The sequence below is a fragment of the Pleurodeles waltl genome, chromosome 6 (assembly GCF_031143425.1).
Source record: "Pleurodeles waltl isolate 20211129_DDA chromosome 6, aPleWal1.hap1.20221129, whole genome shotgun sequence".
Classification (NCBI taxonomy): Eukaryota; Metazoa; Chordata; class Amphibia; order Caudata; family Salamandridae; genus Pleurodeles; species Pleurodeles waltl.
The window spans coordinates 1110155166-1110179876 of NC_090445.1; the positions used below are offsets into that span (position 1 = coordinate 1110155166).

A 24711-nucleotide genomic window follows, 5' to 3' on the forward strand; every position below is an offset into this window, starting at 1 on the left:
GGCAAGGAGCAATACGTGGCGCCTCACAGGAAGCAGGGTTGCACCCGGAAGCAACTGATAAGGAGCCACCACTGTAACTTGACAGTACCTGCCCATTTAAAGCAGTGCCTTCAGTACCATGCAGAAGGTAATGTGTGCGCGCGGTGCGTTCACTGTGAAAATGTAAAAACATTAACCCCTCCTCTCTCTCTCCCCGCAGCCGAAGGTTACTCCAGGTGCCTCCAGGACTCTCTGCACTTCCTCTCCCTCCACGGAGCCCCCACAGAGACTCGGATGAAGCTGCTGCGGGCCCTCCATAGACCTGCGGCTGCAGCAGAGGCTGTGTGTCCTTCTCGGCCTCCTTCCTGTCCGGGGAACATCCTTTTTTACGACTTTTTTTTCTGAAAGTCGTGGTTAACGAAAGCGCTACAACGCTTTTTTTTAACCACGACTCTGGTTTTTTGTGCCTTAACTACGTATGTTCTGAACAACGAACATGCATGGTTAAGGTACAAAGAAGTGAGTTGGCGAAGGTAAGTGGTGGGTTTAGGTTTTGGGGAGGGGGTGGGGGGTCAGGGGGTTTTAGGTTTTGGGGTGGGGTGGGGTTGGGGGGGGTGGGGCGTTTTTGGTTTTGGGGAGTGGGTGGGGGGTCAGGGGGTTTTAGGTTTTAGGGTGGGGTTGGGGCATTTTGGTTTTGGGGAGTGGGTGGGGGGTCAGGGGGTTTTAGGGTGGGGTGGGGCGTTTTTGGTTTTGGGGAGTGGGTGGGGGGTCAGGGGGTTTTAGGTTTTGGGGTGGGGTTGGGGGAGTGGGTGGGGGTCAGGGGGTTTTAGGTTTTGGGGTGGGGTTGGGGGGGTGGGCGTTTTTGGTTTTGGGGAGTGGGTGGGGGGTCAGAGGGTTTTAGGTTTTGGGGTGGGGTTGGGGTGAGGGATGTAGGGTGAATGGTGCCTATTGCTAATGATTTTATCAGGAATGCCTTTACAACGAAATATCGTTGTTAAGGCATTCGTGGTAAAATCATTAGTAGTAGCAACGAGGTCGGTGTTCCGACCTCGTTGTTAAGGCAGTAGTTGTTTTTGAAGTCGTTGTTTCGTCGTACAGTCGTCCTGTCCCAGCAGCACTAAAGAGCCCGCCCAGGACAGCCCCAGAGCCCCGTGGAGACCCTGGTAATGCGGGGACTGCGACCTGGACTTTTCTTCAGACTTCTTTAGAGGCCTCGGTCCTCTATGAGGGGAGAATATTCACTCTCGTAACTGGAGCTGGCCCTGCTGTGCAGGGGTGGTGGGGTGGGGGAAGTACTGTAATTTAAGTGGACAATCTTGCATCAAGTGATGTCGCTGTTTAAAGTAACTTGAAATAGTGATTGCTAGAAATGTTCGCCTTCTGTGAAGGCAAAGTGTGCTTCTCTATCTGTAAAGATATGTGAATTATATATGAAAAATGTACACATTTATTCAGTATCCCAAGTGTGACATTCATTGTTTATGCAAGACATGGAGATACAGTTATTACTATTGTCAGGTCGTAATTTTAGAAACAGTCTTAGCGCTGTATGTGTAAATTACACAATGTTGTGCTCTCTTTTATTAGGAAAGAGTGACAACACCACGACTCTTTCATTGTGTGTGTAAAAGGCCGCTTTATTGGAACAGGTGCCCCTGACAAATACCCAACCTAGGCCTTTGCCTTACAAAACTAAAACCTCACTAGACATCGAATAACCTATTCCATGTCCCTCCCCCTCACCTCCCCTCCCCCTCCCTAGTCTCGTCCTGTCTTTTCCTTCTCCTCTCGTCTCCTTAATTTCCCCCGTCCTACCCGCTTCTTTTTGAACCGGTCCACTAATGAGCAGTCTCCTGCCTGTCCATCTCTAACTAATGCTCCTTCCCCCCTATAATACCTGAATTGCCCTGCCAACTCCGTCCTCCACCTGAGCTTTTAATAGCTGCCCTGCAGCTGTCACTGTCACAGAAAAAGGCCCTGACTTTTTCTGCAACCCCCCCAGGGCTTCCTTAGTAAGGCTTTCATCTGCTCTCTCAGCTGCAGCAGGTACAGCTCCATCCCCACAAAGGAAAGATGAACCCCATCGTCCCTAAAAATATTCTGCATCCTCAAAACGTAAATCAACGTGCTCCAAAAAGTCAAACCCCGCTTGACGCAAAAACCTTTCATCTCCTTATTCAATTTGCGCCTTGCCCTCTCTATAGCCCCTGCTGGTTTCCTAGCGCCTCTCCAAACCCGACGCGGAACAAATGCAGTGAACATCACATGACAGCCCCTCCACTGGTCCACCAAGATCTGTAAATCCCTTTTCATAACCTTCAAGAGGTTAATCCCCGTGGTTACTACCAAATCATTCTCCCTCAAGTGAATACACAATAGATCCGGACAATGCCCCCTCCCCACCGTGCTCTGCAAACGAGGCAAAAGCTCATTCCATCTCATCCCCCCTTTCCTGAACCAGCGTACCCGATATTGCGCAGGGTCAAAGCCCAAATTGTCTCCGATAGCTGTCCTCCAGGCTTGGCGCTGAGCCCATTTGATAAATGAGTGGCCGATCACCCATATGGCAAGATACTCCGCTTCTGGCCCCAGCACCACACCTGAAAAAGAAATGAAGACACTTATAACACTCAACACATGCCTACCGTCTCTCAAAACTCAGAACCTTGCACATATCGCCTAAAGCAATCTGATCTCCACCTCCCCAAAGCCATCAGCTCCTCTCTCCCCCAACCCTTGTTCCCTGCTTCAGTTGCAACCCCGATCCGAAACAAGTGCGTACCAAAAAGGGCGGCATCAATCCCCAGGTAGGCTAAACCCTTGCGCAAAACCGCTAATAACTGGGAAGCTGAAACCTGTTTCCCATCGGCGTGAGGAAAAACCGGCCCCTCCATGAACCCTGACTCTTTGCGCAGCTGACCCTCCAATAACCCTGGGCAAATGGTCCTGACCGGGTAGCGTCAAAGAAAAAACGTAGCCCCCAAGCCCTTCTGATCCATCTGTGACTGCCTAATGATCAACGCCACCCCTTCCGCTACTGGCAGTACGTCACACCACTGAATGCCCGGGCGCCCCGGTAAGCCCAGTAATTCAGAAACCCGCAACGCCCCAAAAAATAACCAACACATCAAGGTCCTGAAAATTAGCGCTTCCCGCGCATCATGGCAAATCTCTCTAAGAACCGGGAGCAGCCGCTTTAACAATGCCACGGATATTGGACGCCTTACACGCCATTTAGCCCCCAATTTTTTTGCCCACCCTTCGAGGATCCTGTGCCCCAACACCCCCGCAGAGGGAGGGTAGCCCCACAAAAGCTTACCCATAAACCCCAGAGCCGCTAACTTACCCGATATCTTAACTCTGGCCTGACCCTTCTCAATCAAAACCATAGTAAACTGCACTACATCCTCCACGATATCCTCCTGCCTCACCCGCCGCCGTGCCCCGGATCCCAGAAACTCCTCCCACGCTTTTGCATATGCCCGCCTTGTAGACGGCGCCAAAAAATTCAGTACCAGTCGTAGCATCCTGAAGTGCCTACTCTCCACAGCGTGACGGGCATGCGAATCCTGTGCAGAGCCACGCCCGTGGCTAATCCATGGAACCGCTCCCACTGAGAACGAGACAAAGCATCGGCAATGTCATTATTAACGCCCGGGACGTGTCTCGCTCTAAAAAATATGTCATTTTGCAAGCATTGCAGCACAAAAAAGCGCATCAACAAAAACACTGGCTTCTTGCGCTGACTGACGATTGACCATCTGTACCAACGTCAAGTTGTCCATGCGAAAAAGCACCCGCGAGTGCCGAAGCTCCTTACCCCACAAGCACACCGCCACTATCAGCGTGAAAAGTTCCAAGAACGCAATACTGCTACCCCCATTCTTCCATTCACTCGGCCATTCTTCCGCACACCAACGCCCCTCCCAATAGAGCCCAAACCCCGTCGCGTCGGAGGAAAGCTGCACATCCCATCGCGCCAAACTTTCAAAGGGATCCCGTTAAAGGATTCCAAAAACATGGCTCACATCCGCAAATCCTCCCGTACCCCCACCTTCAACCACACGTGATGATGAGGGAGCACCTGACCAGTTAACACCGGAGCAAGTCGTCTGCAAAATGTCCGTCCCTCTCTCACCACCCTACAGGCAAAATTAAAATGCCCCAATAGCACCTGGACGTCACGCACAGTGACCTTACGCCTGCACAACATGTTGGTGATTCTGCGCTCCATGTCTGTTTTCTTGTCTGATGGCAACCTGGCCATACCCGCCACTGTATCCAACTCGATCCCCAAAAATGACAGCGCCCTACATGGCCCCACTGTCTTGTTGGGAGCCAAAGGCACACCAAGGTCTCCCATGATCGCCACAAACTGGCCCAGCACCGCCGCGCAATGCGGGCTGGCCGCCGGCACCGCAAAAAAGAAGTCATCCAAATAGTGTGTTACCCATTGGTGACCTGTTATCCTCTCAAATATCCACTGCAATGCCGTACTGAAGCATTCAAAGAGCACGCAGGAGCTGGAGCACCCCATGGGAAGCGCTTTGTCAACATACCAGAACCCTTGAAACTGAATTCCCAAGAGCTCAAAATCCACGGGATGGACGGGAAGCAGCCGAAAAGCAGACTTAGGGGGTTATTCTAACTTTGGAGGAGGTGTTAATCCGTCCCAAAAGTGACGGAAAAGTGACGGATTTACCACCAGCTGTATTACGAGTCCATTATATCCTATGGAACTCGTAATACGGCTGGTGGTATATCCGTCACTTTACCGTCACTTTTGGGACGGATTAACACTCCTCCAAAGTTAGAATAACCCCCTTAATGTCTGTTCTTGCCATCAGCACCCCTTGGCCCAGCTGCTCCACCATGGTAACCGCCACGTCCACCGAGGCGTAAGACACTTTTGTTAATGCCTCTGGGATGAAATCATTGACCGACGATCCCTCTGGCCACGACAAGTGATGTATTAACCTGAACTGCCCGCTTTACTTCTTGGGAACCACCCCAATAGGCGACACAATGAGGTTCTGCATCGGCCAATCTGAAAAAGGGCCAGCCATGCGACCCTCCTGTACTTCCTTCACCAACGTCTGCCGTACCAAGTCCTCCTTGCCGCGCACAGACTGCAGGTTCTCCGCCCACCGCTGCACCCGCGGGCCCTCATAACCCAACCTAAAACCGTTGCGAAAACCCCATATGAGCAAGTCCGCGTCCAAAGGTCTGTCATAATCTACTAAATACGCCTCTAGTCGATCGACGTCAACCGGAGTACAAGCCTTTTCCTGTAACGCCCTGCTGTTGACCATTCCTTCCCCCATAGCTGGTTCCCTGCCCACTGTTCCTCGTATCTAAACAGGGTCCCTGAGCTAGATACAGAGAGTAACACACAGGGAAGCAATACTATGAGTATAACGTAGTTTACTCTCCATTAACATAGCAAACATAGGAATGGAAATCTTAAATTCAAATATACAACATACAATATATTTCAATTTAGATATTTGTTATAGCTAATTAAACATTCAGTTCGCACATATTATAATCAACATAGAATCAACCAAAAAAATATAATACAACCCCCTAACCTAAATGAAACATACATATATGAAAACATAAATAACATACCAGTAAATACGCAAAAATAAACAAATAACACAGAACCAACAAAATCACAAAATAGTATACATACAAATTTACAACCTCCTCATACATGAGAGGATATTTAAACAGCACAATAAAGTTACTGCTTTGATGCTACAATTATGCGTTGTAGTTTGGATTGTATAAAATTCAACATAATAACAGCCAATTCTAGGTTATAATTTCCTGATTCAAATTCTCGTGTTACAGGCCTGATGGTAGCCAATCCTGGTCAGGGCTTCAAATTTGCCAATTTCAAACACTTCATGCCAATGTTCAAGACATGCCAATTTACAAGCCGACGCGCGTTTCGGTGAGTGAAGAAAAATATAAATACACCTTCATCAGAACTTTATGATTCAGTATAATTGGTATACGTACATCTTGTAATCTTAGATATGAAAGAACTTAGATATCCCTTACAGGCTGGATTAAACACTCTCCAACTTCAAATTTGTAGTCCAAAATGAAGGACTAACACATGGATATAGCTAAATGAAGCTATGCTTTCTCACTCTACAAGTTCACATGGTTTAAAAAACGTAATCCACAGGGGAAACCCACAAGGATACCAAACTTGTAGGGAACAACTTGCTAACAGTATCAACAGGATCCAGGATATATGACTCATATATCCCTGCCCGCTGCTGCCATACTGCCCCTGGGCACCTCCTGAGTTAGTGGTACTCTGCGGCCCACTACGGTTCGTGACTGGGTGACGTCCTGCGCACTTCGAGCATTCGTGGCGGAACTTACAATATTCCCTGGTACACAACCCTTTGTTGTAGTCCCAGCAGGCCCCGGACCGGCCTGACCCTGAAGTGTTGGAGCTACCCGGGCTAGTGCCCCCCGACCCCACCCCTAGGGTGGGGCGCTCTCGAAAGGGCCGGTAAGTTATGGGCAAGCCGCTAGCCGTAAAGACTGTCTTTCCAAATTTGTCCGGGCCCATAGTGTGCTGCCAAAGGTCGGAGTCAATCTCACCCCACCGCACCTCGGGATCCGCAGCCATGCAAGCCCTGAACTCCTCGTCGTACTGTCTCCACGCGTAACCCCCGTAATTAAGGTGAGCCTTCCGAATGATATCCATATACTTGAACAAAGCCACCGCCGTCTCTGGAAAGCGCTCACAGTACACACTGGCAAAAATCAAGAAGGCAGCCGTCCAGTTCTCAATGTTCACCGGCACCTTTGGCCCCTTGGAAAGCTCCCATTCCTCTTCCTTTGAGCCCTCGTTTGCCCTCACCTCCTGGTGCAGCAATTTCAGCTTAGCCACATATTCTCCCTTCCAGATTTTCTCTTTTGTGGTTTGCATCAAATGAGCCCCTAAAGGCTTCGCCGTTCCCATATAGGGCAACTTAACCCGCTTTGGGGCCGGCCCCCCTTCCTTTTCTTCCTTCGCGCCCTTCGTCGCCTGTCCCGCTCGCTGATCGTCGACAACCGCCGGCCCGTCGCAAAGTCCGCCCCCTTTTTGCGCGTCTTTCACTGTCTCCTCGCTCACCCCGGCTTCGGTGGCCACCCCCGTGTCCTGTACATACACACCCTAAACCAAGCACACCGAATCCTCCCTCCCTTCTGACACCACCGAGACCATAAAGCACGACGACTCCTTAACTGGAGAGAGCAACGGGGGCCGCTCCTGAACCGTCCGCACCTCCACTCCAGCTCGTTCCTTCCTACGGCCCCCGGCCCGCCCCATCAACTGCTTCTCCACCTGCAACGACTTAGAGACAGGGTTTGTGTCCCGTTGTCCCTTCCCGCGCTCCCACCATTCAGTCTCGCTCCCACTATTCACCAATTCCGCCTCCTCCAGGCTCGCGTCAGACTCCTCCTCGTGCCACGCAACCGCACCTGCGGCACCACCCAGATCCACAGCCACCACAAACTGCGCAGCCTGCAGCCGTAAATCTACTCTTCACCCGTATACCTGACGGGCCCGAACGTTGCTCCCCCCGGGCAGCGGCATTGGGGGTGCAAAACCCACACCGCCACACCACCCAAAAGGAGCGTCCGCAGCCTCCCGCTGTCCTCCTCACCGTCCTGCAGACGTCATCCGGCCGGCTGCCCCAGGCCCCACCTTCACTTCCTTCCAGGGTGACTGAGCCGCACACTGCTCGCCTGGGTCTTCCTCCTCGAAATCCAAAGTATCCTGCCAAAGAAGGTCCGGTGTGCCAGGGGTTGAAAAGGACTCTTCCACTCCCTTCTCCAAAAGGCCACCCTCCCCTAATGGATAGTCTTCACCGCCCCCTGTCTTACCCATATCCTCCTTCTCCCACCTTGCCTGGGCCCCATTAAACACGCCTGGGGGCCTTATGGGCCCTAGCAGCCAAGGGTTCTTCGCCCCCGACCACCCACCCTCCTCTGCCACCTGCTCCCCCTCCTCCTCGCTGCTACTCCACTGTAGCATGGGGGGCCATTTCGTAGAAATAGGGACCCTTGGGTCCCTGGGGCCAAGCTGCCCCAATACAGACCCCTGCCCTCCTTCCCCACTTGCCTCTCCCGCTCCTGGCCCCATCGTAATTGCCCCGGCCCACGGGGCCGACGAGGGCGTGCTATACACACTGTCCTCCCCCTCCGCCCCCTCCCTGCTTCCCGACATGTTTTTGAGGGCTGGGCTCTCGTGCCCTGCCAGGCCCGATAACTCAGCCTTTCCCCGCTGCTGCTTAAATGCGGCCCCTGGGGCGCTCATTCTCCCCTTTACCGCCTTCGAAGCCAGGAGGCGCGCCGTTACAGCCGCGCCTCTCCTGCCACGGCGGGACGCTCCCCCTCTCTGACTCGGAGCCCGAGGGCGCCCCGCCCCAGGGGAAGCCCTCGGGACTCCCATACCCACCTCCCCGCCCAGACCTCACTTTCGATCCCCGGCCCGCCCGCCCCCCGGCCTACGCCCCTCACCTGCACTCCAGACGATCCAGCGCGCGGAGGCGAACACGCCGTTACCGCCGCTGCGACGCATTCAGAGGCCTTGCGCGCCCTCACCAGGTCCATGCGGCTGGCCTGCCGAAGCAGCTCCAACGCCGCCCGCACTGTTTCATCGGCCATCCTGTCAGCAACCTCGGTCTCCAAAGGCACCCACACCGGCGACGCTGCCAAAATTGTAAGTACAGGAGCCCAGTGCCCAATACCAACTGCCTCTCCATTCCCTATATATTATTATTTTTTTATAAAGCTATTCTACACTCGCTATTAGCTCTACACTCGCACCCACTAAGGCTACGCACACAGAAAAGAACCAGACCAAACTAGTAAGCCCTGGCCACCAGGTCACCTGCAAAATGGTGCCTGTGGCCACAAAATGTCAGCTTTTATTTACAGCCCACCGACCCCAATTGACACCCCGGATGCCCAACCGTGTCGCGAGCCGTACCACCTCTCCCAATAAACCCCAGTGTGGGTGGGTGTTGGGGGGGGGGGGGGACTCCTTGTTCCTTCTCCTTCCCCCCAGGACCCCATAAAGATGTTCGGTGCTGTGAACTCCTTGCTGTAGATGTGTATTTCAGTGACAGAGATTGTTCTACTTCCGGGTCTTCTACAATATTTGTTGGGCTTCGGTTATAAGTGGAAACTCATTCAGGCACAAAATGAAACACAGGATTTAGCTCCTCTGATGAAGAAATTCCCTGTATCACATCTAGGAATGTCCTGTGTTTATCCTCTTTTCTCAGCTGTGACATTTTCTTTACATTGTGTATCTGTCACATGGTTCATCACTGTTTCTAATTTCTGAAGGAACACGTTGCATTCTGTGGAAATGTGACTTGTTCAACAAAGAAAATTTCTCAAAAAAATAACTGTCTACATATAGTGCTTCACTTGGTGCTTTCGTCTGGGTGGCTGATGTAGCCAATGATCAGTTTTCTTGAAATTAGATGAAGGGGGCTGTCCTCACTGGCTGCAAGAGAAGAACGTACTTGCAGTCTACTTGTTTGAAGGGTCGGGATGGGGCAGAAAATAGGCCCGGGCACCAACATGAGAGTGGTTTCCGTTAGCGAAACAGCTAGCTAAAAAAAGTGCCCCATATATTCCAACTGAGGCAGTTTTGAACTTGTAAAGACGCACTGTTTAAAGGTTTTGCAAGTTATGGACGACTGTAAGGGTTTGTGCTTGCTGACAATGTTTGTTTTAAAATCCGGGAAATCATCAGTAAAAACGGACCATAAAATAAGCCCAGAAATAGCTGAAAAAACAGCCCACGCTCTGACCTGTCAGACCTGCCCATCGGGCCCTGATTCATCATCTGCTACATAATCGGCAGATTTTAACAAACAAAAATGTTTTACTTCATATGGTGCCGTGCAGTGGGAAGCCCTTTTGCAAAGTTTACTTGGTCACGTTTCTGTTGCTTATTTCTCTATTTTGGTGTTACTCCCGTACTGAGGAACAACCAATGCCCAGACAGTGTTAACAAATGTGAAAGTGTCAAAATAATGACGTAATACGATCTCATCTCAAAATGTGCCACATTTTGTCGCATAACTTGACTTTTCTTGCCGCAAAATTTACTCAACACTGCAGCGTAATTTGGCCCACCCCTGGAACAAAATTCCAGTAGCCCTGTCTATATGAGAAGGTGTCCCTCTTTTCCCAAAAGCAGCTATTTAGTCCCCGACAGCACCTGCTCAGCTGCTTTCCAATCATAAAATGCTACACTTCTATTGTTCCAGCTGCCCTCTGATTGGCTGCCGAGTGTAGGAACCTTTACCCAGCCAGACACCTTTACAATACTCTGCAGGCGGACACTGCTGAGAATGTGTTGAAGACCAATGATGTAACGCTCAGATAATATCTGTAAATAAGGATCGTTGGGGCGGCCCGTCTGCTTTTTTTAGGGCCAGATATAGGTAGGTAGGAAATTGCGACTTGCAATTTGAAAGTCCGTGCGACTCGCAAATTGCAAGTCGCAATTTGGTATGCAGAAAGGTGTCTCAGAAACCTTCTGCAACTCGCAATGGGGTCGCAAAGACCCACCTCATTAATATTAATGAGGTGGGTCGCAGTTTTCGACCCCATTGCGAGTATGGGCACTCACGGGGATGGTGGCCTGCTGGAGACAGCAGACCACCATGTCCGTGACTGCTTTTTAATAAAGCAGTTTTTTTTTTCTATCTGCAGCCCGTTTTCCTTAAAGGAAAACGAGCTGCACTTAGAAAAAAAAACGAAACCTTTTGTTTTGGTATTTTTCAGAGCAGGCAGTGGTCCCTTGGACCACTACCTGCTCTGAAAAATTATTTTTATTTCCATTCACAAAGGGGAAGGGGTCACATGGGGACCCCTTCCCGTTTGCGAACGGGTTACCATCCACTTCAAGTGGATGGTAACTGCGATTTCATTTGCGACCGCTTTTGCAGTCGCAAATGAAATTGAATTGCATTGCGAGTCGCAAATAGGAAGGGAACACCCCTTCCTATTTGCGAGTCGGAAATGCATTTTGGAGTCGGATCCGACTCGCAAAATGCATTTCTGCATAGCAAAGAGGCTTTTGCACCTCGCAAACAGCGTTTTTCGCTGTTTGCGAGGCGCAGACACTTTGCTACATCTGGCCCTTAGTGTCTGACGCACCACTACAGTCGATGTGAAGACTACAGTTCTGATTTGGCTGTCAAGACTTGCCTACTGATCTTCGTGAGCTCATATCCCTTTAAATATTTTTATTCTGACCGTGTCTGCCAACACTACAAATGACTCTATAAATGTATTATCTTTTATTGAAAGACCCCACCAAGGCCTCCCCTGTTTGCGTGTGGGCAGGGCATTTGTTGGGGGCAGGTGTATGTAGGTTTAGATTTGCGATTTCCTAAAAGCAAATCTTAGTGATTCGCTATTAGAAAATCTCAAGCTTGGATATATATCAGTGTGTTTGACACTTTGCAATTCCCAATGGAGTCACAAATGACCTACCTCGTCATTATTCATGAGGTAGGTCGCAATTTGCGACCCCATTGGGAATGGCACACTCACAGGGATGGTGGCCTGCTGGGGACAGCAGACCACTACATCTGTGACTGCTTTTTAAATATAGATTTTTAAAAATGCATCCGGTTTTCCTTAAAGGAAAATGGGATGCATTTCAAACAAAAAAAATTAAAGTTTGTGTATCATTTTTTTCAGAGTACGCAGTGGTCTGTGGGACCACTACCTGCTCTGGAAAAATATTTTCGCTTCCATTCACAAAGGGAATGGGGTCCCGTGGGGAATCATTCGCTTCAGCAAATGGGGTACCACCAACTTGAAGTTGGAGGTAACTGCAAATGTTTTGTGACCGCATTCACAATTGCAAAACAATTTGACATCTCCCTGCGACTCACTATGAGGAAGGGACGCCCTTGGCACACTCCTTCCTAAGAGCGACTCGCAAACCTATTTCACGAGCCAGTGACAGGTTACCGACTTGCAGTATAGGACTGTTACATGGGGAAAAGCGTTTTCACAATTGCAGGCTTTTATACATCTGGCCCATAGTTGCCTGTACCGATTCACTATATAGTTTAAAGCAAGTTATCTCTGTTCTTCAGTGAAACTCCTCTTTAGTGAACAGGGCTACATGGTGGAGGCTGAAGCTGGTCTCTGGCATCCATAACAAACATGTAGCACAAGGGGAAGAGCCCAACGTGGGACCATTATTTATGTGCTTCAATGGTTAATATTTTTCAAGTGAGTGTGATTTTTTTTTAGGTAATGGCAGTTTCTCAGTTGTCTTCCATTTCTCGTATACATTGCGTAGACAGAGATCTCCACCTCTACTACAGAGAACTTTGCTAATAAGCATACACCTAAAACACACACCCAAAGTTCTGTGTGCTAATGTTACCATTGTGATTTAGAACCTGAATGCCTCCAGTCGGCCCCAGCCCCAACACCCGCCACCCGTAAACTGACAAAGTCTGACTGTCTTTGGCATTGAAAGAATTTTATTTACAAATGGAATTAAAAAACACACAGTTAATGAATTAAAATCATCCCATAAAAATCATATAATGTCAATCAAAAATTCAGTCAAGTCATAAATCTTGATAACACCCAGACATCCAAGGGATCCGCCCACGACTTCCGTTGGACCATACAGGTGAACCGTACCTCACCCTCCCTTGACCTAGTGCTCTGGACCCCCCATCAAAACCCCACTCCGCTGTGGGTGTGAAACGGAGGGGTCATGAGCGGGAGCACCATGTACACCCCAGCGATCTGGGCTCCCTAATCCCCAACCTGGTGTGAACATCCGCAGGTTGGTTAAGGACTGCAGGATCCTACCTTTGGTGTTATCCAGGGGATCCTGCCTTGGGGACCCCTCTGTTGTTTATGGTGAATTTAGTATCTCCTCTCCCGCCACAAGGGTGACCAGGGGCCCAGAGGTCCTTCAGCATCCCCACCCTCAAACAAACTGTGGAAAAAGGCCCAAATAGCCTTAATGAAACGGTCTGTGCCTGCATCAGATAAATGCACCCCATCTTTGTGAAACATTCTTGCGCATTTTAGCAGTCTGTGTGGGATATTCCACAAGCGGCCTGGACCAGGACACAACCTTGCCATTTCCGAGTTGAGACTTCGCATGGACACATTCATAGTCCTAGATTTAGCGACCAGACCCCAGATGTGATGGGGTACCATGTGTGACCATGCGATGGCAGTGTTCGGGAATCCCTTGGATAACAGGGTTGTTTCTGCTAAAATTGCTTCTCTGAGCGCTTTGCGCCCCAGTCGATCCAGGTAATTTCCTCCTATATGTATGACGATGAGGTCCGGGAACTGGAGCCCCTCTCACCCTTTTGCAATCTTAACCAGTTGCTACAGCTGAGTGACTCTTAGAACACCGATCCCACACCACTGAAAGGATACATCACGAAGTGATGCTGGCTTAGGCTTATGGAGCAGTTGCAACCTGTAGGCCACCCGCCGTACAAAGGAGTGACCGAGCACCCAAACCACATGAAATGGCATAATACTGAAATGAAAGAAACCAGCATCAGTATCTTGCAAACAAAAAATCATAATCAGGCATTCATAACATTTGTCATTGCAACTCATGCCGAATGTAACATTTATAGCAGTTGGAAGACCATCTGCCAATTGTCTTTACTTCCTCGGGTGACATCCCTGCACTTGCCGCTACAGTAGCTGCCCCAAACCGAAATGAATGTGGTGAGTAACCCTTTGGATCTAACCCAGCTGCCTCTAATACCACCGCCATTACTGCTGAGAACTGATACCGAGCAAAGCACCCTCCGCTCTAATGAAGGAACAGTGCTGGGCCCCCCGTAGTTGGGCAAACCTCTAGGTAAGACCCCAAGCGATCCACTGGGCACGAGGGGTAACCATGCGCTGCTTTAAGTTCAATGGCAGACCCTTTCCCCTCTTGATCTGTATTGTAATCAAATCAATAAGCAACCTCAGCCCATAAGTACATCAGCCCATTGCAGACCCCCTGCAAAATAGACGATCCTACCAGTTCGCCCACGTGGAATGTGCCATAAACGGCTATAGGGAATGCTGCATCAAACAGTGTCACCTCGAATGGGGAAGAACAAACCTTATCAAGGCTTGATAGGAGAACCCCTAAGATGTGAACCGGTATGGGGCGTCTGGTGTCTTTCTTTGCACCATCCAGGCGAGCCCAGCCGGCCACCGCTCTCTTAATGATGAAGGCATATAGGTGGGCCTCCTTAATATGTAATTTTGCAAAGAAACGAATAGCAGCAAGGTGAGCCCTCACACAAGAAACTGGTTCCTGTTCCCTAAGATTACTTAAAAAGAGGCAATAGGCCTCAGTTGAAAACAATTCAGAGACTTGTAGAGCACTTAAAATTTTTCAATAGTGCTTAAATGATTTTTCATAAGACCCCCGGGTGAAGGTTACTAGGGACTCAACCACTAATTCAGAGAGGGCGGGAATCCAATCTTCCACAGATATGCTGGGAACTCTTTCATCTTCTCTGCTGTCTGTGGTTGGAACCTCCGAAAATCCTACATCAATGAGCAAGATAAGGCATCTGCAGCACTGTTGTGAACACCAGGGACATGTCTCGCGCGGAATGTAATATTGAGTTTTAGACACAATAAGACCAAATGTTTCAGTAAATGCAAAACCAGCCTACATGAAGCGCTTTGTCTATTAATAGCCTTCACCACACCATGTTGTCAGACCAGAATATTACTGATCTGTCTTTGAACACCAGGGCCCAGATTGTGACCGCGACCACAATGGGAAAAAAAACTCTTAAGAATGCAGCATTCCTTGTAATACCATTGTCATGCCACTTGGCCGGCCAATTCATCTGCACCAATCCGCACCAAGGACAGCTCCAAAAACCATTATTGCCCGCAGCATTGGTGAAGAGAAGTAACACACAACTGGACACCAGGCGAGAAGGCCATATCACAGCCCCATTGAAGTGTTGCAAAAAGGAAGCCCAGATCTGGAGGTCCTCTTTGACCTACAAAGAAAGCCTGGTGTGATGATGCTTTTCATTAAGGCCAGCCATAGCCCTGGCCATGGACTGAGAAAATGGTTGAGGCATGAGCATAATTCTTAAAGCGAAGTTCAGTTGCCCCACAAAAACCTGCAGCTGATGAAGGGTGACTTTTTTCTGTGCTAAGACTGTGTCAATAGATTGTCCAAAGGCCATTCTCTTATCCAAGGGGAGGCGACACTCACCAACAGCCGTAGCTAACTCGATCCCGAGAAATGTTAGGCAGGTTGTGGGGGCATTTTGTCTGGGCTGTGGGACATCGAATTCCTCAAACATGGTAGTCAAGGCTCTTAAGACCCACAAGCGCCTCCCTGACCCGGGGGTTCCAGAACCAGAAAATCATCCAGGTAATGAATAACATCCTTGTGACCTGTGCGCTTGGTGAAGATCCATTACAATGTGGAACTAAATTGCTCAAAATAATTGCAGGACACACTACAACCCATTGGCATACACTTATCGTAATAATAAGACCTTGCAAATTGGAAGCCTAATAGTTGATAGTCATCAGGGTGCACTGGGAGAAGCTGAAAAGCAGATTCTATGTCAGCCTTAGCAAGGAGAGCCCCCCGTCCCAGGTCGGACAACCTCTCAAGAGCGTGGTCAACCGTTGTATAATGAACCAAGCATAGTTGAGGATAAATCGCCTCATTCACTGAGGATCCCCGGGGAGCAGAAAGTTTATGAATCAGTCTGAATTGCCCAGGTTCTTTCTTGGGGACCGCTCCCAAGCAGGAGTACACAAAATCAATCAACGAGGGCGAGGAGAAGGGGCCTGCTATCCAGCCCAACATCCTTTTCTTCTCAACTTTCTTTGCCACCACTTCTGGATGCGTCCGAGCTGATAATAAATTACTGTAATGAGGGATAGGGGATACCCTGAGGGCTGGAATCCTAAAACTACAAGAGAAACCTTTGTACAATAATTCTGCTGTGTATTTTTTTGGATATGACTGCAACCACGCAAGGATTCGAGAAATCTGTATGGGTGTAGGCAAGACCTACTCAGCTTGAAGGCTTACTCCCCTCCTTACCCTTCCCCTTGGATTTCTTGTTGCATTTGAACTCTGGGTGGGATGAGTGCCCGCAGAAGAAGCAATTATGCTTAAATTTGAAGGACCCAGCCAGACGAGTGCACACCTTCCTGTTGAATGCTCAGCAAGAGCCCTTTTTCTCACCTGAATATTGAGGCAGAAAAGACTGTTTCCCCGGTATCTTCCTATTCACACACTCCAGCCACACATTTACCTTGGTCTGATCCCAGCCCATATCTGGATCCTCAACCTTAGCCCACCTGAAGTCCCTATCGTACTCCAACCATGCATTACCCCCATACTTGTGGTGGGCTTTCAATACCTTATTGGAATAGAATATCCTAGATGGTGCGAAATCTGGTTTCTTTTCCAACATGACCGACATGTAAACATAAAAAACAAATAACCAATTTGTTATATTCTCTTCCACTTTGGTTTTTTTGTCATTGGATGAAGAGCACTTTCCTTCATTATCCTTTAAGTCCACATCCCTTCTCTTAGCTTTGATGAGTGAAAAGATATCAACAAACTTCCCTTTCCAAATTCTGTCTTTTACATCTGAGGGGACATGAGATGTGAGTTTCCCCGGCCTGGATAATAATGTGTCTTACCCGGTACTTTCCAACAAACACCCCCAGACTTGCTTGAATTGTTGTCAGTGACCTTACCTGTGTCACCATTGGTTGTGGAAGGGGCCTGCACACCCGGTGACAGAGTGTCACCCGAGCCTTTATTCCCAGTACCAGATGGCCCATTAAGACGCGCAGCAGCAACCGCAGTGATCTGCCGCTTGAGTTCAGCCAGGGCATTTTTTACAGTATCAGCAGGAGCCCAGGGGGCTGTAGGAGGGACAGGGGCAGACGGGCTATCCAGGGTAGAAAATCGATGAACTACTGAAAGCAAAGCCTGTGCAGTTGCATCCTGTGTAGGTGTCTGAGGTGTAAGGGCCATGGGAAGGGGTGCAATACTCTGCGCTTGGGTGGCGGCTGTGAGGACCAGCTGCACTGTAACATCATGGGGCACCTCGGTTGCAAAAAACGATTGAACACTGTGCGTGGAATATCCCATTATCTCCAGGGGGAGCGATGCAGGGGAGGCATTAACCCCCTGCGTAGCTGAGGGTGAGGACAAAGCTGACAATGCCTGCAGTACATCTGCTAAAATGATCATGAGAACCTGATCAGGCGTAGGTACCACCATCTCAACTAACGGGGGTGCCACCAATGCTGTGATCTGAGGCAGGGGCTCCCTCTTAGAGTCTACTAGTGGTGACTGTGCAGGAGTAGCATCAACAGGGGGAACCGTAGTAGATTGCTGCGCTGAAGCCGGGTACCCTCCCACTGGGATAGTTGGGACCTGCTTCTTAGCTCTGCGCTTCACAGGGGGAATGCAGCACGGGGAGGCACATGAGAGTGCCTAGGACGGATGCCTATATCTCCGGCTTCTTCTCTGTCTGATTCAGCGTCCCCACTCTCGGACTCACCATTACCCAACGTAGCAAGGACTATTTTTAACAATTGGGACAATTCAGGATCATTATCTTTCCTCTTTGTCTCTCTACTGCATCCTGAAGCCATGACCCCAATTTATAACCACTACCACAATGGACTGCCAATTGAAAATTAACAAATGCACGCACTAATAGTATATATATATGATGAAATAACCAAAATAGCAGGTTATATAACATTTTCACCCCATATTTTCCCACACTTACCCCAGTTCCTGTCTCTCTCGCGTTCCTAGCCCGGGCCGGGGCTGACGTTGGTCACGGTAATGACAATGACCCGAGCCACCCCGCCATGTCAGGAAGGCAGGGATTCGGTAAGCTATGGACTGGGAATGCTGTATCAGGAATTAGAAATGTATAAATAGGCTGCCCCTGTGCTGGTAGGCCAGGACAGATACCACCCTCCCACAACCACAGGCCCGAAAATGGGAGAAAATTGACTGGAGATGCCTGGGACTTCCTAAATGCAAAAGGATGGGTGCTACCCCTCAGCTAAACCAAGTGTCGTGCGCGGTGCAGCTCTTGGTGAGGTGGCAGGGAACAGGCCCTGGATTGGCATCTCGGGCGTCGAGGATGCCGCAATTTAGACCAGGCAAAGGGGGGCCCAGGTGCGGCACACATGAGCGGAGGTAGGAAGGCCCAGGCGCAGACCTCCAAATTGCCTCAGAGGCACCAGCTTGCAGGATCCCTCCTCTCCGACGAACAGCTTCACGACCTCGGGAGTCCCACGATGCCGGTCCCAGGTCCCCACCACCCATGCCGCATCCACGAAAAGGCTGAGGCCTTATCGGGGAGCACTTAAGTACCCCCCTCATTAGATGCGGCTCCGGCAGCCGGAACAGGAAATTACACGCCCCACGTGACTCCACATTCCTGCTCTTCCGCCCTCTCACTTCGGGAGGCAAGAGGGAGGAAGTGCAAACTGCCTGTAAACGCATGACCAGTGCACTGGGCCCAGGCCACGATGCCTCCTTCCCCCCCCAATTGGGACCATCCATTGCACAACCTGCACCTGACAAGTCCTGATAAAGTAGGACTACGAGTTGATTAATGGTAATACTGTTATAGCTGCAATTAATAACCCTAGTGTAAGAAGATAGTGGGTAATGAGACCTCATGAAGAGAAATGCAGTGACTTCACGTAATACATACATAGATACCTATTCAAGGGGGCCAGTTAAGAACTACAATGTTGGAAATATAGTATGGCGTAGGGAGAGACAACTAGAAGATGACATTGCATTAGGGCAATGAACAGGACTGTGCACATTTGTTCTTTAGTAGCCATGTTGTGTGAAATTCTTAATTTGTGCATTTTTGTGAAGTTTTCAAAGCTCTCAAACTCTTACACAGGCCTTAACCTGTGCAAAATCTGCCAAGCAAGATCATTTCAACATCACTTTAATGGAACACAACGGTGCAGGAAAACGTGTGCAGAATCTAGCTTTACAGCTCATGTTTTGAAAAGCTTTTCTATTACACAAATCTCTAGTAAAATAAGATCTTAAACAAAAAAAAAAAAATCCCTAACATTACTCAAGTCAATAGCCATGCACAGGAGAAAAAACACCTAGGGGATTATTTATCAAATCATGTTTGAGTAGGTAAAGAAGTACTTCAGTAGTACTACTTCATAAACTCATAAATGCTAATAATTGATATCCGGGCAGAGATCTCTAGCCATACCTTTCCTACAACTTATGTGTGGCGCTCTCCGCCAGGAGTGCAGAGAACTTTGCATATGTACGTTTACTTTTTTGGTGTAAATATGGGTGTGGTAGGAAAAGGAGTATAGAATAATTTAAGCAAGTCTGTCTTAGTGGAACAATAATACGTTACAGGCACGTTTTTATGATAATGATAATTTAGCATGACTGGATGTGCCCACACCTGAGCCTTATATGTGCTGTTTCCTGGCTCAGGAGGCACAGACGTTGAAAATGAGCTCTGAGCCTTAAATGCTTACATTATTGTTACTTGTGAATTCTATCCACCAGTTCTCATGAGCTAATCTGGGCACTTGCTTGTCTGTGTGGTGGGAGCTTTTTCGTGCCTTTGGCACTAAAACACTGTGGGGAGCAGGGTATATATTTGAGCTCTGCCCTGTATCGGAGACACCTGCTCCATTGTTGATGTTTGGGGCATCCCTTGTTGGTAATCACAGTGATTCACAGACTATTATTTGTTGGAAATAAACAGTTTTAGACTCAACTGAAAACATGAACCGGACAGTGGTTGGAAACCAGGGAATGACTACAATTAAATGGAAGTATAAGGGGAAAAGTAATGAGGGGCATGCCAATAATAAGCATACATATAAAAGTGTACCTTAATTACAATTACATTAAGTTACCCACACATTTAGTCCAGTTAAACTACTCCCAAAACAGGACAAAATTTACCCCAGCCAAGCTTTGAAGTAAGTCACGCCCCACACAGGTCCACTTGCAAGTACTGCAAGAGAGTCACAGCAATCAAGGAAGGCAGGAAGTAACACTACCAGCACAAAGGGGAAAAAGAAACAACAAATTGTATTGAAAAAATATATACACAAATGTTTTATCAAAAGTAATTGTAATTATATATATATATAAATATATATTCATATAAATATATATATATATATATGTATGTATTAGTAAAACGCACAGAACGGCAAATATAGGGAGAAATAATAGGAACAAATTAAGCTATGGTCTTGGCGCTCCAACCCGAAGACAACAGTACCCAATGGTATTATTAATCATACAATCTAATGAAGGCGAGGGGGTATACAACACGTCACTTCCTAATGTTTCATTGATCTTTTAGAGTCCATTAGGTCACACCAGTCAAGTGCCATTTCTATTCTCTTGTGTTTTAGTCATTGTTTCTTTATTCTTTCTTAAAAGTCTGAGAGGCATATTTATACTCCGTCTGTGCCGAATGTGCGTCAAAAATAGTTGACGCACATTCGGTGCAAACCTTGCCCGATATTTAAACTTTAACGCCCGATCCCGCGGACGTCAAAATCCCGCCATGTTCATCATTTTCTGGATGCAGGAAACCACCTTGCGTTAATCATATGCAAGGTAGGCGTTCCCGTCCAAAAAATGACTTAAATGCCTGTGCGTCGTATTTATGCTACCGGGGAAATATCCAGCACGGCTGTGAGGCAGAGTCGGAAAATGATGCACAGCCTGATTTGCGTAAAAAATTAACGCCTGGGTCAGGGCAGGTGTTAAAATGGGGCAAACACACCTGTATTTATTCAGAACACACAGGAGCAACAGCAGAGCATCAAAAGGAAGACATGGAGGTGCTTCTCATCCAGCGTGCACACAGACGCAGAGCACAGCAACAACAACAGCAGCTACCACAACACCAGCAGGGACCCCAAAGGCAAAGCAGAATGCAGGAGAGGATATTCCGCACCAGGACAACCCTTCATGGCCTCAGGGAACATGACATCATCCAGAGGTACAGACTGAATTGGCAAGCCATTCAGCAGCTGCTGCGCAACATTGAGCCACAGTTGGCACCCAGCTTGCTGACACCCCGCACCATCCCAACAGAAACCAAGCTGCTAGCTGTACTACACATGTTGGCAAGTGGCTCCTTTCAAACCACTGGCGCCCTGGTTGCAGGGATATCACAGCCATCATTCTCCGCCTTCCTGCCCAAGGTACCGGATGCCATCATCAGACTCACACCCCACCACATCTGCTTCCCAAACACACAGCAGAAGCAGCAGGAGATAAAACAGGGGTTTTACCTCATTAATGGATTCCCACACGTCCTTGGTGCCATTGACTGCACACATGTACGCCTTGTGCCACCTGATGCAACTGAACACATATACCGCAACAGGAAGCACACACATTCCATCAATTTGAAGGCCATTGTGGATCACCAAGGATTGATCACCAATATTGTGGCAAAGTATCCTGGGAGTGGACATGACTCATTCATCTTCCATCACTGTACCATCAATCAACACTTCCAGGATGGACGATATGGAAATGGACTACTTGTTGGTAAGTACAGAAACCTACTTATATACACACTGCACAGCAACCCTCTAGGGCAAACAACACATACACCACGACAGCAACATGTGAACAGGAACACATTGAGGTCGTGATACAGCTAGGCATGTTTGATAGGTCTGCAGTGAACCTGTCACACATCTGAAATTAGTGTACAGTCTAATGTCAAGACGTCAATGATCACAACGTATGGAGAGGTTTGGCTAATTGTCACCTTGCCTAATGTAAGCGGCTCACTGATGTTTAAATTAATCCATTGCATATGTCTAAAAGTATGAGATGTCCAGGGTACATAGATGCTAACTTGTTAACAACACTGTCAAATTGAACCTGTGTATGAAACTATCATCTCACCCCCAGTGAAGACAAAGGGACACCTGTATCACAAGTCACAATGATAGGGAGTGCACACTGTACTGCAATTCCCAAAACATACTGCTGACAAACGGTCAGCAGCCAAACACTCATTCAGCCAAGGAAACAACACAATGCAGATGGTACATCCTACAAGCCTAGGATGAAACACAATAACACAAAAGAGTCACAGACAACACAAGCTAACTACTGCCATGCAAGGTGATTAATGGGGCAAGCTACATCAACATGATCCCAATCATTTTCTCTTTCAGCTAATCAGGGGTATGGGATCCAGCCATGGATTATGATACCATTTGCCAACCCAAGCACTGTAGCAGAGTGTGTCTACAATGAGGCACATAGGAGGACATGCAACATAGTCGAGAGGACCTTTGGCATCCTCAAGTCGAGATTCAGCTGCCTTGACATCACTGGTGGCAGCCTCCTATACTCACCAGAAATGTTCTGCAAGATCATTTTTCCATGTGCCATCCTGCACAACATTTGTGTATAAAGGAACATTCCCCTATTAGAACCAGAGCCACAAATGCCTGAAGAGGAGGAAGAGGAGGATGCTGGCCTGCAACATGAGGGGGAACAACAAAACACAGCTGCTGGATTGCGTAGGCGCCAACATATTGTCAACAATTTCTTTTGAAACAAGTCACCATCACCACTGTATCAACATATGTAAATAAACACCAATAGTAATCACCATATCATGGTCTGGGTAATCATTTCTGCTCACCTTTATCTCTAACTATCATAATAAGAGTGTATCCTCATGGAGCATTGCTGACATACTGATCAGGACACAGAAATGTCCAAAGCAATTGTGATGCATATTATACAACAGTCACATTCACACACACTGTAAATGACATATATCCTGTACAATTACATCTTTGAAGGGCAATTGCAGAGGACCACACCTATTTCACACATACATGTTGGCAACATGGTTCATCGTCGCATATGGCACACAACTAAGACACAATCAGTCAATAAGAGAAAAAGAAGCCTCATACATGAGGCAGTGGATGTGCTATTGCATTGGTAACAGGAATGTATGACCAGGCCCTTGTCAGGAGTAAGTCGTACAGCACCTATCTTTGCAAGGACTATCTGTGACTAGAATTCCATCTAAGCAGAACATAGACAGCACAAGTGCCACACCTATGACAAGCATTGCGCACATGACATTCCATGTACATGTCAGCCCATGTCCTAAGTCCTGACACACCCATGCTCCTGGTCTTACCCCACCTGTCTTAAAAGGTCCCTGGAATGGTAATATGTGTACCCAGATAGTCCCTCCTCTACACACACACAGACTCACAATATTAATCCAGTGTGCTTCACCCTTTCGTATGGTATGCCATAGTCATTGTACATCTGTCTGCATGGACGTCAGGTTAAATTATGCACTGGCTTGTAGTCTCTAAGCCCTGTTATCACCTGTAGTTTGCTTCCCATGTGAAAGGTACTGTTGGCCATTTGAACTAGAATCTCACCTACAGGACTTGTGAGAAACTGATGCAGCACACACCTGTGAGCACCTCCATGCAGACCAGCCATTTGAACATGCACTGCCCTTGCAGATGCTTGGAACAGCATAGAAGTTGCCATATTGTCGATTACACTGTTATGCACTGCTAGAAAAATAAGCTGTGTAACACAGCCCTTGGGTTTATGTGTCACCTTCCAAAACACAGGACAAACACAGTTTTCCATGTCAACTGTCTTGTTCTTCCTCGGACCAGGCTTAGTCAGACCACTGAGTATGTACCTTGTGAAATTGCTGGATCCTGATTGACCCTGCATCCTGTCAGCCTGACTGGCACCTGTCTTTGCGTTACCCTAAAGGTTCCTTGTGGCTACATATGTATCATACTTGCTTTCCCAACCCTCACATTCCTCCAGGGGTATTTTGTCAGGTGGTTCTTCAATGCATACTCAAATAAGTTACTTAGCATAATCTGCTTATTTATCATACCATAATTGGTCTCCAAATACCCAAATCATGGCCTATCCCTTGTCTGGATCTCAGGTGTGCATGAGCGACAAAGTGTGACAGTGTACCATGGCCGTATGCAGGGATTGGGTATGGTGCCTCCAGCAGAACCAGCAACCTTTGATAATGTGCATGAAAAGTTCACACATGTTAGGACCCTGACAGTTCACACGTGGAATCACATTGCTCACAACATATTGATGGGCTGTGAGCGTGCTGAATAGCTGCAGATTAATCAACACAGAGGCTATGATGTTCCCAGATGCAGTGGGAACTTTACAGGCCAACCTGTGTACAAATGTTGTAATGACACCTGCCGGACATGACTCCTGAAATATGATCTCACTCAGCACACCAAGGTTGCCCTGTTGACAAGTCTCATAACATGTCTGCAGTGACAGGGTGGGCCCATCCCCATGTAGGTTCTTATGTCCTCATCGGCTTTACTTCCATTGATCCCCGAAGGATACTCAGTAGATACAGGAATAGCCGCCACTGACTCACGATGAGACCTGGACGTAACTGTGACAACATAAACCCATAAAAATATACAGGATCAACATTGGACCACACACATGAACCAGACACCTCTGTGCAATTGATCACTTGAAATATGTGGCCACGTGCTGCTTCGTCTGCTGGTCCACCACTGACACAGGAGAGTTGTGGCTCAGTCATATGACCA

General features: G+C 48.2%; 1 protein-coding gene across 1 annotated transcript in view; it reads right to left on the minus strand.

Annotated features, from left to right (window-relative positions):
- The window catches only part of LOC138301736 (uncharacterized), an 82921-nt gene that overhangs the window by 41747 nt on the left and 16463 nt on the right, over window positions 1-24711 (minus strand). The window contains exons 3-4 of the mRNA XM_069242245.1: window positions 18279-18413; window positions 2446-2579 (exon numbers count right to left, since the gene is read on the minus strand). Of these exons, the coding sequence (XP_069098346.1) occupies window positions 2446-2579; window positions 18279-18413 (269 nt within the window). The remainder of the gene's footprint in view (window positions 1-2445; window positions 2580-18278; window positions 18414-24711) is intronic.